The 12335-nt window shown below is 36.1% G+C and overlaps 2 protein-coding genes across 2 annotated transcripts; one reads left to right on the forward strand and one right to left on the reverse strand.

Moving 5' to 3' along the window:
* The first annotated feature begins 650 nt into the window (after positions 1–650).
* Positions 651–4597, forward strand: LOC129950218 (pre-mRNA-splicing factor CWC22 homolog). Its single transcript, XM_056062071.1, has 2 exons — positions 651–2712; positions 2793–4597. The coding sequence occupies exons 1-2, from the start codon at positions 765–767 to the stop codon at positions 4451–4453; spliced, it is 3609 nt and encodes a 1202-aa protein (XP_055918046.1). The 5' UTR covers positions 651–764; the 3' UTR covers positions 4454–4597.
* A 62-nt stretch (positions 4598–4659) lies between these two features.
* On the reverse strand, positions 4660–6206 carry LOC129950220 (EF-hand domain-containing family member B-like). Its single transcript, XM_056062072.1, has 4 exons — positions 6088–6206; positions 5577–6034; positions 5335–5517; positions 4660–5273 (listed from the first exon to the last, which is right to left on the reverse strand). The coding sequence occupies exons 1-4, from the start codon at positions 6136–6138 to the stop codon at positions 4766–4768; spliced, it is 1200 nt and encodes a 399-aa protein (XP_055918047.1). The 5' UTR covers positions 6139–6206; the 3' UTR covers positions 4660–4765.
* Positions 6207–12335: the final 6129 nt, after the last annotated feature.

Genomic DNA, 12335 nt, shown 5'->3' on the forward strand with positions numbered 1-12335 from the left:
TGTTTGGCCCATAAATTTTGTTTGAGATCGTTTTTAGTTAAAAAAAAAAACAGGTGATATTTGATTTATACTTTGGAACAAAATCGTTCCACTGAAGGCGTTCTATTTTTTTTTTGTAAATATACCCACCTGTCAGTTTTAGTTAAAAAATTGGACTGTGAACTCAAATCCTTGATTTCAAATAGAAACTTTTGTTCAATAATGGCAATAACCACCCTGTCAGGTGATATTCGATTTTAAACTTTGGAACAAAATCTTTCCACTGAAGGCGTTCTATTTTCTTTGTAAATATACCCACCTGTCAGTTTTAGTTAAAAAATTTTACTCTAAACTCAAATCCTTGATTTCAAATAGGAACTTTTTTTTAATAGTAATAATAAAAAAAACATGTTTTACTTTATTTAATAATGAAAAAGAATTTCAGTCTTTATTACAGTGTAAAAACAAAAAGAGATTTTAAAGACATTAAAACAATTCTCATAAAAATTCCAAAGTTTACCCGTATAAATAGATTTGAAAATACAACTCAAAAGCTAACATTATTTTTCTGTCTGAATGCATTCATCCACTTTTTCTACTCGCTACAACATTTCAATATGTAATGTATGAAAACCACACAAATTCACAAACTGTCAAAATTGACACTGACACCGAAGCTGGTGCGTGCAAGAAATATAAGAAAACCACGCACAAAAAAATAAACGTTTCAAATTTCGCTAATTGGCATTTTTTTCATTAAATCAACTTTTATTTCATTATAGAAAATGGCAAAAAGTGATTCTGAAAGTAGTTCATCATCTTCATCGAGTGGCAGTGACTCCGATTCTTCATCATCGTCCGAGGAGGAAGAAACTAAACCGAAAAATTCTCCCTCGAAAAAAAATCATGCCACATCAAACGATGAAAATGAGAAATCACCATCAGGTTCGTTAAAACAAAAAGCTGAAAATTCAAAGAAGAAAACATTGAAAAAGAAACAACCTAAGAACAATTCCTCATCATCGGAATCGTCGAGTTCGAGTTCTGATGACGATGATGGTGATGGAAGCAGTTCGTCGGCATCGTCGTCGTCTAAGTCGTCTGGAAGTGATACTGAGGAAGAAAAGGAAGTTAAAGTATCAAAAATGGAGGAGCTGAAAACTGTTAGTGATGAAAAGCCTCCCAAGGAAGCTTCAGCTACTAATCCGGAGCCAGAAGAAGGGGAATTGGTGGAGCCGGAAGAAGAACCTTCCCCAGTCATCGAAAAGCCGGTAATTGATCAACCGGTCCAACAAATAGAAACGCCAACAGTTCCAGAGGTGGACAGTGCACAAGCCGAACTCCTAAAAACCACCGATGAACCCTCAATGGAACACATTCCAGAGGAAAAGGCCCCCAAAAATGAGTCTTGCCAACCTGAACAGAAAAAAGACACAACACCAAAAGATTCCGAGCAACCTGAAGGAACTGCTCCCGAAGAAAATATTTCATCAATGAAGCCAGAAACTTCAATTACATTAGAAGCAACCCAAAACGATGGAGAACCAGAGACAAAAAAGAAGAAGCTGGAACCGGTGACAGGCGAAACTCCTTCTAAAATCGAGGTGGCCTCGGCTGTCCAAACAAAAGACCCTAAATCAAAGGAAACCTCGACTTCAAAGAGAAGAGACCGTAGCAGGTCACCTGGCAGGCGAGATCGAAGACGGTCCCGTGAAAGAGACGAACGCAGTCGTCGACAGAGAAGTCGCACTCGCAGCAGAGATCGTCGCAGGCGTCGTAGTCGAACCCGCAGTCGCTCCAAGGGTAGAAATCGTGATAGATCAAACGACCGACGTAGAGGAGGAGGAAGAGAAGGTCGGTCGCTTTCGAGAGAAAAGAAAAACGAACTCGCACCCAGCGAACCCGAAGGAAATCCCAATGAAAAAATCACCGAACGTCAGCGTCGCACTGTCGACCTTCTGACTTCTCGAACTGGAGGAGCTTACATCCCTCCAGCGAAGTTGAGAATGATGCAAGCCGAGATCACCGATAAAGCATCGGCAGCTTACCAACGGATCGCATGGGAAGCTCTCAAGAAATCCATCCATGGTTACATCAACAAAGTGAACGTTGACAACATTGGAATCATTACCAGGGAGCTCCTAAAGGAGAACATCGTCAGAGGAAGAGGACTGCTCTGCAGGTCCATCATTCAAGCTCAAAATGCTTCGCCCACCTTCACCCATGTCTACGCTGCTCTCGTGTCCATCATCAACTCCAAATTCCCAAACATCGGAGAACTGTTGCTGAAGAGATTGGTGATTCAGTTCAAGAGGGCGTTCCGACGAAATGACAAGGCAGTGTGTTTGTCTGCTTCCCGTTTCGTTGCTCATCTGGTAAACCAACGGGTGGCTCATGAAATCCTTGCTCTGGAAATTCTAACCCTTTTAGTGGAGACCCCAACTGATGACTCTGTTGAAGTGGCGATTGCATTCCTGAAAGAGTGTGGTATGAAATTGACAGAAGTTTCCTCCAAAGGCATTGGAGCTATCTTTGAAATGCTAAAGAACATTCTGCACGAAGGGAAACTGGACAAAAGGGTGCAGTATATGATCGAAGTTGTATTCCAGGTGCGAAAGGACGGATTCAAGGACCATCAATCGGTTATTGAGTCCTTGGAATTGGTCGAGGAAGATGACCAATTCACACATTTGCTGATGTTGGATGAGGCCACCAATACCGAGGATAACTTGAGTGAGTATGAAGATTTCAAAGCTCTTTCAAAGCTTGTCCAGAATAAGTTCTAATGTTTCTTTTCTTTCTTTTCCTTTTAGACGCTTTCAAATTTGATGACATGTACGCCACAAATGAGGACAAATACAAAGGTCTCAGCAAGGAAATCCTTGGAAGCGATGCAAGTGACTCCGATGGAGAAGATGGCTCCGGGAGTGGAAGTGACGAATCAGACTCCGAAGAAGACGAAGAGGAAAAAGCTAAAGCAGAATTAATTATTGACAATACCGAAACCAATTTGATAGCACTCCGAAGGACCATCTACTTAACCATCAACTCCAGTTTGGACTACGAGGAATGTGCCCACAAACTGATGAAGATGCAACTGAAACCAGGTCAGGAAATCGAGTTGTGCCACATGTTCCTGGATTGCTGTGCTGAACAGAGAACATATGAGAAGTTCTACGGTCTCTTAGCGCAGAGATTCTGTTCCATCAACAAGACCTACATCGAGCCATTCGAGGAGATCTTCAAGGACACATATCAGACAACCCATCGCCTTGATACGAATCGATTGAGAAATGTAAGTAAGTTCTTTGCCCATCTTCTCTTTACCGATGCTATTGGTTGGGATGTTTTGGACTGCATCAAGTTGAATGAGGACGACACGACGAGTTCGAGTCGAATCTTCATAAAGATTCTCTTCCAAGAACTTGCCGAGTATATGGGACTGTTTAAGTTGAACGAGAAGCTGAAGGACGGTGTACTTACAGAAACTTTGGCGGGTCTCTTCCCGAGGGACAATCCTCGGAATACAAGATTTGCTATAAATTTCTTCTCTTCCATTGGTCTCGGAGGTCTGACAGACGATTTGCGGCACTTCTTGAAGAATGCACCAAAGAATGTCCCGGCGATTAATTCGGAGCTACTTGCAGACAAAGTTGATGTTTCGAGTTCCTCGTCATCGTCGTCGGCATCATCCTCTTCGTCATCTTCATCATCGAGTGACTCGTCATCTGAATCTTCCTCGTCAGAAGATGAAAGGCAGAAAAAGAAGAAGAAGACTAAGAAGGTTTCCAAGAAGAAACCTGTTGAGAAATCCAAGAAGAAAAACTCCAAGCCAGAGAGGAAGAAGAAAAAATCAAAAAAGAAACAGGAGTCCAGTAGCAGTGAGAGTAGTTCCAGCAGCAGCAGCGGCAGTAGCAGTGAAAATTCCAGCAGTAGCAATGAAAGCAGTAGTGAAGATGACAAGAAAAACAAAAAGAAGAAGAAGGAAAAGGAAAAGCGAGAACAAAAGAAAAAGACCAGCAGTCAAAAAGTTGAAATTGATAAAAAGGATAAGAACAGAAAAGAGAAGAAATCACCAGAAGTTGAAATTGAGAGAGACCATAAACAGCGCGGTGAAAGATCAAGAAGGAGGGAGGAATCTGCCGAGAGGATGTCTAATGGAAGATCAACAAATGGACAAGGACGAGGAGAAAGAGAACGAGATAGGGAAAGAAGACAAGACAATGGAAGACGCGTTGAAGAAGAGAATAATTCTCGCGGAAGAGGCGACCGGCGAGAGAACAAGAAGGACAGATCTCCTGTTGAAGATCGAAATCGTGATCGTGTTCGAGATGGTGATCGTGAGCGAAATCGTGAGCGGGATCGTGACCGGAATCGTGAACGTGATCGAGACAACTACAACAAATCAACCAAAACTAATCGCGACTATCGGCCGTCAGGTAAGTCACGAAATGGATCAAAAGAAAGGGGATAAACAATTTTTGTTCAAATAGAATTAAAAAGAAAAAAAATAACCCTGAAAATATTAATAAATTGTAAGATACATTTTAATATGTTTTAAAATAACAGAAAATGTCTTTAAATAAGTTTGATAAAATAAAAAAAAATTCACACTTCTTATCAATTTTTAAAAATAAATGAAATATTTTGGAAAATTGCAACCATAAAGGTTTTTCGAACCACGTTTTAAGCTTTTTTGAGGTTTTTAAATATTTCATTAAAATCGTTTTTTTCAGTTTTGAAAATAAGAAACAAGAATTTTTATTCTATTCGTATCAAAAGTTAATTACTGTACATTTGTTTTGATTGTTTGCAAAGCAAATTTGAAAGCCTCAATTGAAACACCTCCACCAGTCGAGGCCCACTGTGAAGACGCCAAGGACCAAACCTTTTCAAAATTCTCATCATCGCCAAGATCCCAACCGGCTTTGGTGAAGATTTCTTTGATTTTATCCTTGGAACGAGGTAAAAAAAAGTCTCTGTGACTCAGTCCAAAATGTGTGGGAATTGTTGGTGAGATAAGTTGTTTTACTGTAGTTTCTTCACCAAGATTCTCAGCGAAAAATCTGCAGTCACCTTTACGAGGATATGGACTTTCAATTTTTCCAGCTGGACTTCTATAAACAGCATTGGAATTTTGAAGTTCATTGGCAAATGAGCGGTATGTTGTATCATTTGCGTATTTGGAGATTTCTTCTGGTTCCACTGAGGTTCTCAGAAGCTTCGCGACATTATATTCACCTGGAGTGGTGGCCACTCCGAAAGTGGTACTTTGAGGCAGTACAATATTTGGTCTGAAAAATGTGGTTGTTTTCGAAAATCATTTTTATCCAAGGATTACTTTTGTTTGTTTACCTTCGAATCGGCTGACCCACCAATGATTTATGTCGTTGTATGTTTTCTTCTTGAACCTTGCTGATAATGAACATTTTTGAAGTGTAAGGAGATTCTTGAAGAATTCGTTTAACTTGTGTTCCAGACATGTCGAACTTTATGATTTTCCCGAAAACTTGATTTCGATTGAAGTTTTTATTGTATCTAAGAAAAAAGATGATATATTCTGTATAATTTACACTCAAGACTTCCAGAGTTGTTACCGTCTGTTTTTTTGTTCAGATGGAAAATAACTTCCGTGACTAATTTTGTATTTATCATGCCATTTGACGAATTCCTTCATGACCTCTCCATTACTTCTGTTTGGCAAAGCAAGTTCATAAACCCTCTCGGACTTTTCACTAACCTTTCCAAAAGTTACACTGTCATTTGTGACATTATCAGGTTTTGAGTTGGTAGGAGTTGATTTGCCAAGAGGGACTTTTTTGCAATATAGCTTCTCATAGAATTGATCTTTGAATTCAAGAAAACGACTCTTGCTAGAATCTGGACCTAAGATATCTTTAAGTCTATTGGCTTCAGGTATTATAGGTGGTATGCGATCTATTGATGTCCTCAATATATGATTGTTTTGTTTAACTAGCTTTTCTGCAAACTCTTCTTTAGGATACTCTTTGAAAATATCACCAACTGATTCAGAAAATTTATATGGTTTTCCAGCCTAAGAAGGTTGAAAATTTGAATAGGTACATTTTAGGAAAATATCAAACTTACAGCTGGAACAATTGGAACAAGGTTATGGGTTTCAGATTCTTTAACAGACATTTTGTTTAGAATTGTGATACATTTGTATTTAGATTTAAAAATACGAAATATAATTATTTGAGTTTTGTTTTATAAGTTTTTGAAAAATAACTTCCAGTGGATATTTATTTAAAAAGGGTGTTTTTTTAGCTACATGAGAAGTTTCAATGGCTGTTGTCTATGGGTTGACAGTTCGGAATGTCGTTGACATTTCTGTTCAGTAAAATTGGGCTATTCATAATGAAACGTTTAACGTCAGAACAAAAACAAATGTATTCCAATAATATTTTTGTTTTGTTATTTAAATTGCTCGAGCTTTTAAAAAAACACAAAATATTTTGTATTTTATGAGAGCACCTCGACTTAGCTTGAGATTCGACTTTACCGAAATCGCAGAAATGAAAAGAAAAATGAGGCATACAAAATAAGGCACAAGCTATGTTTTTGTGAAAAGACTGAAGCTATGTCGTGTTTCATTGAAAGAAAGATATTTCTAGTTTGTCAGCCTTTTTGTAAAGGCTTCGTCGCGTCCTAGAAGTCCTTTAATATGAATAGCCAAAGCAGTTTTATAGGTGTCTTCATATTAAACACATTTTTTCTGAAATTTGGAGTCAATGAAAAGCGATATCTCTTGTTTTGAATGCAATCATAGTATTTAAAATTTTAACTGTCATTCATAGTACGAACTTTCTCCGCGGGGCCTATAGTCATTTAGGCTCATTTTGATAATTCTTATCCAATCTCAAAAAAGGTCAAGACAATGGACGCATTCACTAATGTAGTAACTACGTTCTGAAATCATTCTGATTGGCTACTTCCAACTACAAATGAGTTAAAATTTCCACTCCGACGTAGTGTAAAAATTTCGGCTACAAAGTTAGTAGAGAATAAGTTTGACGTTTTACAATCAGCTGCTTGGTTAAAACACGAGAATTCAAAATTTGTCTAAAAAGTTAGTGGAGAATGATTTTGCTTTGTATATATATTTGAATAGTACTATCATGAAGGAGGAACGCTCGACCTGACATCTTCCTACGACTTCCTAAACAATTCGTTCCACATGTTTAACGTGTGGAATGTATTGCGGTGAGGGAAGAATGAGCGAGAATTCCAATAAAAAATAATAATTTTCCAGATAATTGAAGAAATGAAGATAGAGAAGAATGTATACAAATTTAGCGATAGTTGGAGGGAGTGAAATGAAAAGGCATTTTTGTTATTATTTTTCAATGCATATTCTATACAAATATGTATAATGTGTTATTTTTGCTTGGTAGGTATTGAGGAATATTGAAAAATATCAACAAGGCAAAAAAGGATTGAATGAGTACAAACTGTTTCCGGTTCCCAATTTGAAACTTTAAGTAGGTACTTCTTTTTCAAATTCGACTAAAATTGTAATGAGAAAGAAAATTAATATAATGCTCATAATGGTCAGATATTTATTGTTTGTTTTTTATAAGGTTAAATATAGGTAGATATTATATTACCTTCACAATGTTGGATATTTTTAGAAATATAACGAACAAATGTAGATTAATGTTTTCTATTCCTTAAGCATAGTAAATACGCAATCATATAGGTAGTTACAAATCAAAGTATTAATTTATTTTATTTTTAAAATCCATTTAAGAGTATGTATGCCTATATGAAGTTGTTAACATAACTAGGTTAATTTAGAATAAAATTCAGGTGAAGATTAAAATTACATTTCAGTGATTGTTCACTTAAAAAAATTAGCAATTCCTATAATTTTAATTGTGAAACATGTTTTATGTAATATAAAATGGTTTTAAATTTCATGCGTTAAAATTTGAAATCTACTGTAGTTCACGGAAACATTAAAATAAAATTTTAGTTCACGTAAATGCATTTTCGTATACCTATTGGTAGGTACGCATTTATAAGGTGAAATGAAAAACAAATCTTATATTACTAGTAAATTATTCTATTATATTCACGTTCAAAAGTGGCAGCCCTGTCCTATTTCTTTCGAATGTAAATTGCAGCGTTTTTTTATTTATATTTAAAATTGGTTCGTTGCCTTCAATCAATTCAAATTCAAAACTTTCAAAATTTCAACTTTGGCGGTTGTGCGATTTTGTGTGGTTATTACCAAAAAATAGTGCAATCGGTGAAATTTGTGATTTCTTCAGACTAGTTTTTTTCAAAGCTAAATAAAATAATAAGAAAAAAGAGGCTGGGATGCGACCCACACTGATAACTTCCCATCCAGTCTGTCGATTTGTCTTGCTTAAAAGTTTGTCTATATGTACTCAGATCAATTTTTACCAAATTTGCGTACTATTTTTTATAGATTTTATTTTTTACGAAAAAACGGACTGTTTTTATATAAAAATCACTGAATATTGAAAACAATATTTTCTGTTTGAAGCCAATATTTTGAATTTTTGAAAAGCTATTTGAGTCGAAAGTAAATGTTTACCAAGTTTTAGTATTGTTTTTTTTTAGAGTTTTATTTTTTGTAAAAAAACCGTCAATTCGATTTTCTTCAAAATTCTATCGAATGTTGAAAACAAAGTAGTTAAATGCCAATATCTACAATTTTTGAAAAGATATTTGAGTCGAAAATCAATTTTTACCAACTTTTATTAATTTTTTTTGTAGGTTTTTATTTTTTATAAAAAAAACTGTCAATTCGATTTTTCTCAAAATTTTATCAGATTTTTAAAACATTATTCTCCGTTGCTCAAAATTGTTTTGGAGATGAAATCATAAGTTAGTCGTTAAATTTAGGTGACAAATTTTTTTTTTCAGTTTTTTTGATTTGGAAAAAAACCGTTAGATAGATTTTTTTCAAAAAATGTACATCTTTGAGATCACGTTACAGTCTATTATATAAAATTTAATTCAAGTCTCTAGCGTTATTGTTTCGTGAGATGTTTTTGGCTTCATTGTTTAGTAACAGTATTTAAAAAAAGATTTTCCACCGCCTAGCACTACATGTCAATCTCCTTAGATATTACTTACATACCCACCCTCTACCTACATATACCTACATTGTATAAATATAAATATTAAAAAATGCATATATGTACATACTTCTTATACCCCATATTCAAAATATGGCAACAATGAATCCTACAGAGAATGAAATTTGAAAACGTTGCATTTAAATTTTCAAATTTCTCAAAAACTGAAAATCTAAAATCAAATGAATATAATTTGCTTCAAGCAAAATACCTACTGTGGAAAGCATACAATTCATAGCTATAACGATATGTATACAATTTCTCAAAAACTGAAAATCTAAAATCAAGTGAATATAATTTTCTTCAAGCAAAATACCTACTGCGAAAAGCATATAATTCACAGCTATAACGATATGTATACGCATAACTCCTTTACATTGATAGGTAGGCACAACAAAATCCAAGGTAACTATGGTAACGAACTGTTTTTGTTTTCACATTTTCTCATTTGTTTTGAAATAAACAGCTGATTCAGCTCACTCCCTTACACATCTTAATACTTATGAGAACAAAATAATATACTCCTTTCATTCCCACTCTTGCTTTCAAAATTTTATTTTCCAGTCGCTCTTAGCTTCCACGCCAAATTTCCGTACACACAGCGCCCTCATGGTCCGCCTTTCGTACCAAAATTTTCTGTTCCATGATAATACTATTCAGTTTATATACAAGGGATTTTGACGTTTCACAATCAGCTGTTCGATAAAGACACAAGAATTCAAAATGAAATAAATCGTTAGGTATTTAAATCATCATCATCAAGTCCTCTAACCCCGTACGGGGCATAGGGGGTCAACAAAACATCTCCATCGTTCTCTATCTGCAGCTAGATACCTTAACTGTGGCCACGTCTTTCTCTGGGAGTTAGCTTCCGATAGCACTGGAGATTTCCATGTTGTCCTTGGTCTTGCAGCCCGCCGTGATCCCTGAGGATTCCATTCCAGGACTGCTTCCATTGCCATCTGACCTATCCTACGCCACAATTCCTGGTTAGATACTGTTTGTGGCCAGCGAATTTTAAGGATATGACGCAGACAGCGGTTCACAAAAGCCTGCAATTTTCTCGAGATGGTGGCCTAGACTTTTGCATGTTTCACAAGCATATAATATCACGGATTTCTTATTGGATTCGAAGAATCTCAGGTTAGTGCGTAAGAAGACTTGATTGGATTTCCAAATTTGTGACAGAGCTCCAAAGGCAACGCGAGCTTTATTTATTCTGCTTTTTACGTCCAGATCCGTTCCACAATATACAATACTTCCGAGGTAATTAAATTGTTCGACCTTCAACAGGCGTGTCATGCAGAATTATACGATGTTGTGTTGGGAGCCTGTTAGCATTATTTTTGTCTTTTTGCTATTTATTTTAAGACCGCTTGATTCTCCTTTCACCCGTAAAGTTTGACACATCTCGTTCAGCCCACTGATGTTATTTGCCATGAGACATATATCGTCGGCATAGTCTAAATGTCTAAGCCTTTCAAACGTTCTCCATTGAATACCTTGCCTCTCAGTTGTACCGACGCTGGGCGTCTGAACATCATCTATCGCCAGGAGAAAAAGAATTGGCGATAAAACATCCCCTTGTCTCACACCCTGACGCACTTCCAAAGAGTCGGATAGCTGCCAATTATGCAACACGAAACACCCTGCATTGTTGTAGTACTCTCCCAAGAATTGATCTCCATATACATTCTCGGTTAACTCGGTCAAAGGCCTTCTCAAAACCTACAAACATGAGGTTAAGCGGTGTTTAAAATTCTGCAGACTGCTCAAGAACAATTCGTAAGGTGTTGATATGCTCAACGCACGACCAACCGCTGCGGAAGCCAGCCTGAATCGTCTTGAGTGTAGTCTCAATTCTAGCCTTTATACGTTCGAGGATTTTCCTCTTCTTGCAGCGTTTTCAGCATTATCAGCGAGTCCATCTATCCTCACCCTCCTGTCACGTCTCACACAACGATAGACCATCTTGTGTGCAATCCGATATTCGTTTCACAATTCAGCCTTTCGTTAAGCGTCTGTTTCGACGTTTATTTGAAGCTTCAACGATTTACGAAGCTCGATTTTTTCCTAGATGTCTTGGCATATCCAAGAGTCACTAACTCTCGTATGCCTAGGTACAGTCTCGGATCCAGCCTCCATAAAAACACCTTTTATTTCACCCCACATCTCGTCAACATCTGAGTCAACACTAACATTTAATGACGAAGCTCTGAAGTCGCTTTTCTACGCAGATAAATCCAAAACAAATGAATCCTTGAAAGATAATGCTCGGCGCGTTATTGCTGACATATGACCCCCAAAAAGTGCTAAAAAATCGAGCGTCTCTGCTGGAATTTATTTAAAACAGTCGTGGCGGCCACTTGACCGAAATCATATCTACAACATAATGAAAGCCATTACCTTAAAAAAGATTAATTCTTGGCCATTAAATAAAATTTTTAGCGTCTTGTTTATTCTTAAAATATGAAAACATATATGAAATTGTTAAATTTTTCTTTTGTTTATTTCGTTATCCAATAATAACCCAAATTTATATTTTTTTTGGCATATGACAAAGTGCTGATTTGTTAATGACAGTTAATTGAAAAATTGTTCCAATTTGGTACTTTTTCTTGACATAAGCACTGCATACCTTTAATATTTTAAATATAATAATATACCCCGAGCTTCTTAATATAGACGATTTTACTTTTAACAACTCTTCATCTGTTAAGAGAATTCTATTAAATAAGACTGTCACTCATAAGATGGCACATTTTTTGTTGGATGTTGAGAAAAAATAGTTTAATTGCTGTCAAAAAATCAAACGAATCGTCAATAGTCAATTCATAAACACTTCCAATCACAAATTTCTGACATACAAACATTTCTAATGGATTTCAACAAGGAAATAAGTTCAATGGCAGAAATTTTGTATAATGGCTTTAAACAACCTGTCAAAAATTTCAAATGATTGGTCACAACGACAAAAACCAATGACAGCTATAAATTGCCATTATCATATTTTCCCGGAATAGCTATGCCACATATTCCCGTTATTAAAGTTATCGACTGTCAAATCACAGAAATCCTGCTGGGCAAAAGTAAGTAAGCTTCATTGCAATTATCATGGTTTCACGAGCATTTTCATGAATTCAATAGTTACAGGACATGAGTCTTGTTGTTTTTAATGAAAAATAATAATTGAGTTTGGTATTATGAACTCATAAAACCAATATG

Source organism: Eupeodes corollae, chromosome 3 (genome assembly GCF_945859685.1).
Source record: "Eupeodes corollae chromosome 3, idEupCoro1.1, whole genome shotgun sequence".
Taxonomy (NCBI): Eukaryota; Metazoa; Arthropoda; class Insecta; order Diptera; family Syrphidae; genus Eupeodes; species Eupeodes corollae.

What these genes read in the sequence shown, in the direction of transcription:
- LOC129950220 (XM_056062072.1), bottom strand. Translation starts at nt 6,138, where the DNA reads ATGTCTGTTAAAGAATCTGAAACCCATAACCTTGTTCCAATTGTTCCA. An exon ending in TCTGAACAAAAAAACAGACG is followed by an intron (nt 5,518 to 5,576) that starts GTAACAACTCTG and finishes CTTTTTTCTTAG; the next exon opens with ATACAATAAAAACTTCAATC. An exon ending in GTGGGTCAGCCGATTCGAAG is followed by an intron (nt 5,274 to 5,334) that starts GTAAACAAACAA and finishes CACATTTTTCAG; the next exon opens with ACCAAATATTGTACTGCCTC.
- LOC129950218 (XM_056062071.1), top strand. Translation starts at nt 765, where the DNA reads ATGGCAAAAAGTGATTCTGAAAGTAGTTCATCATCTTCATCGAGTGGC. An exon ending in CAATACCGAGGATAACTTGA is followed by an intron (nt 2,713 to 2,792) that starts GTGAGTATGAAG and finishes TTTTCCTTTTAG; the next exon opens with ACGCTTTCAAATTTGATGAC.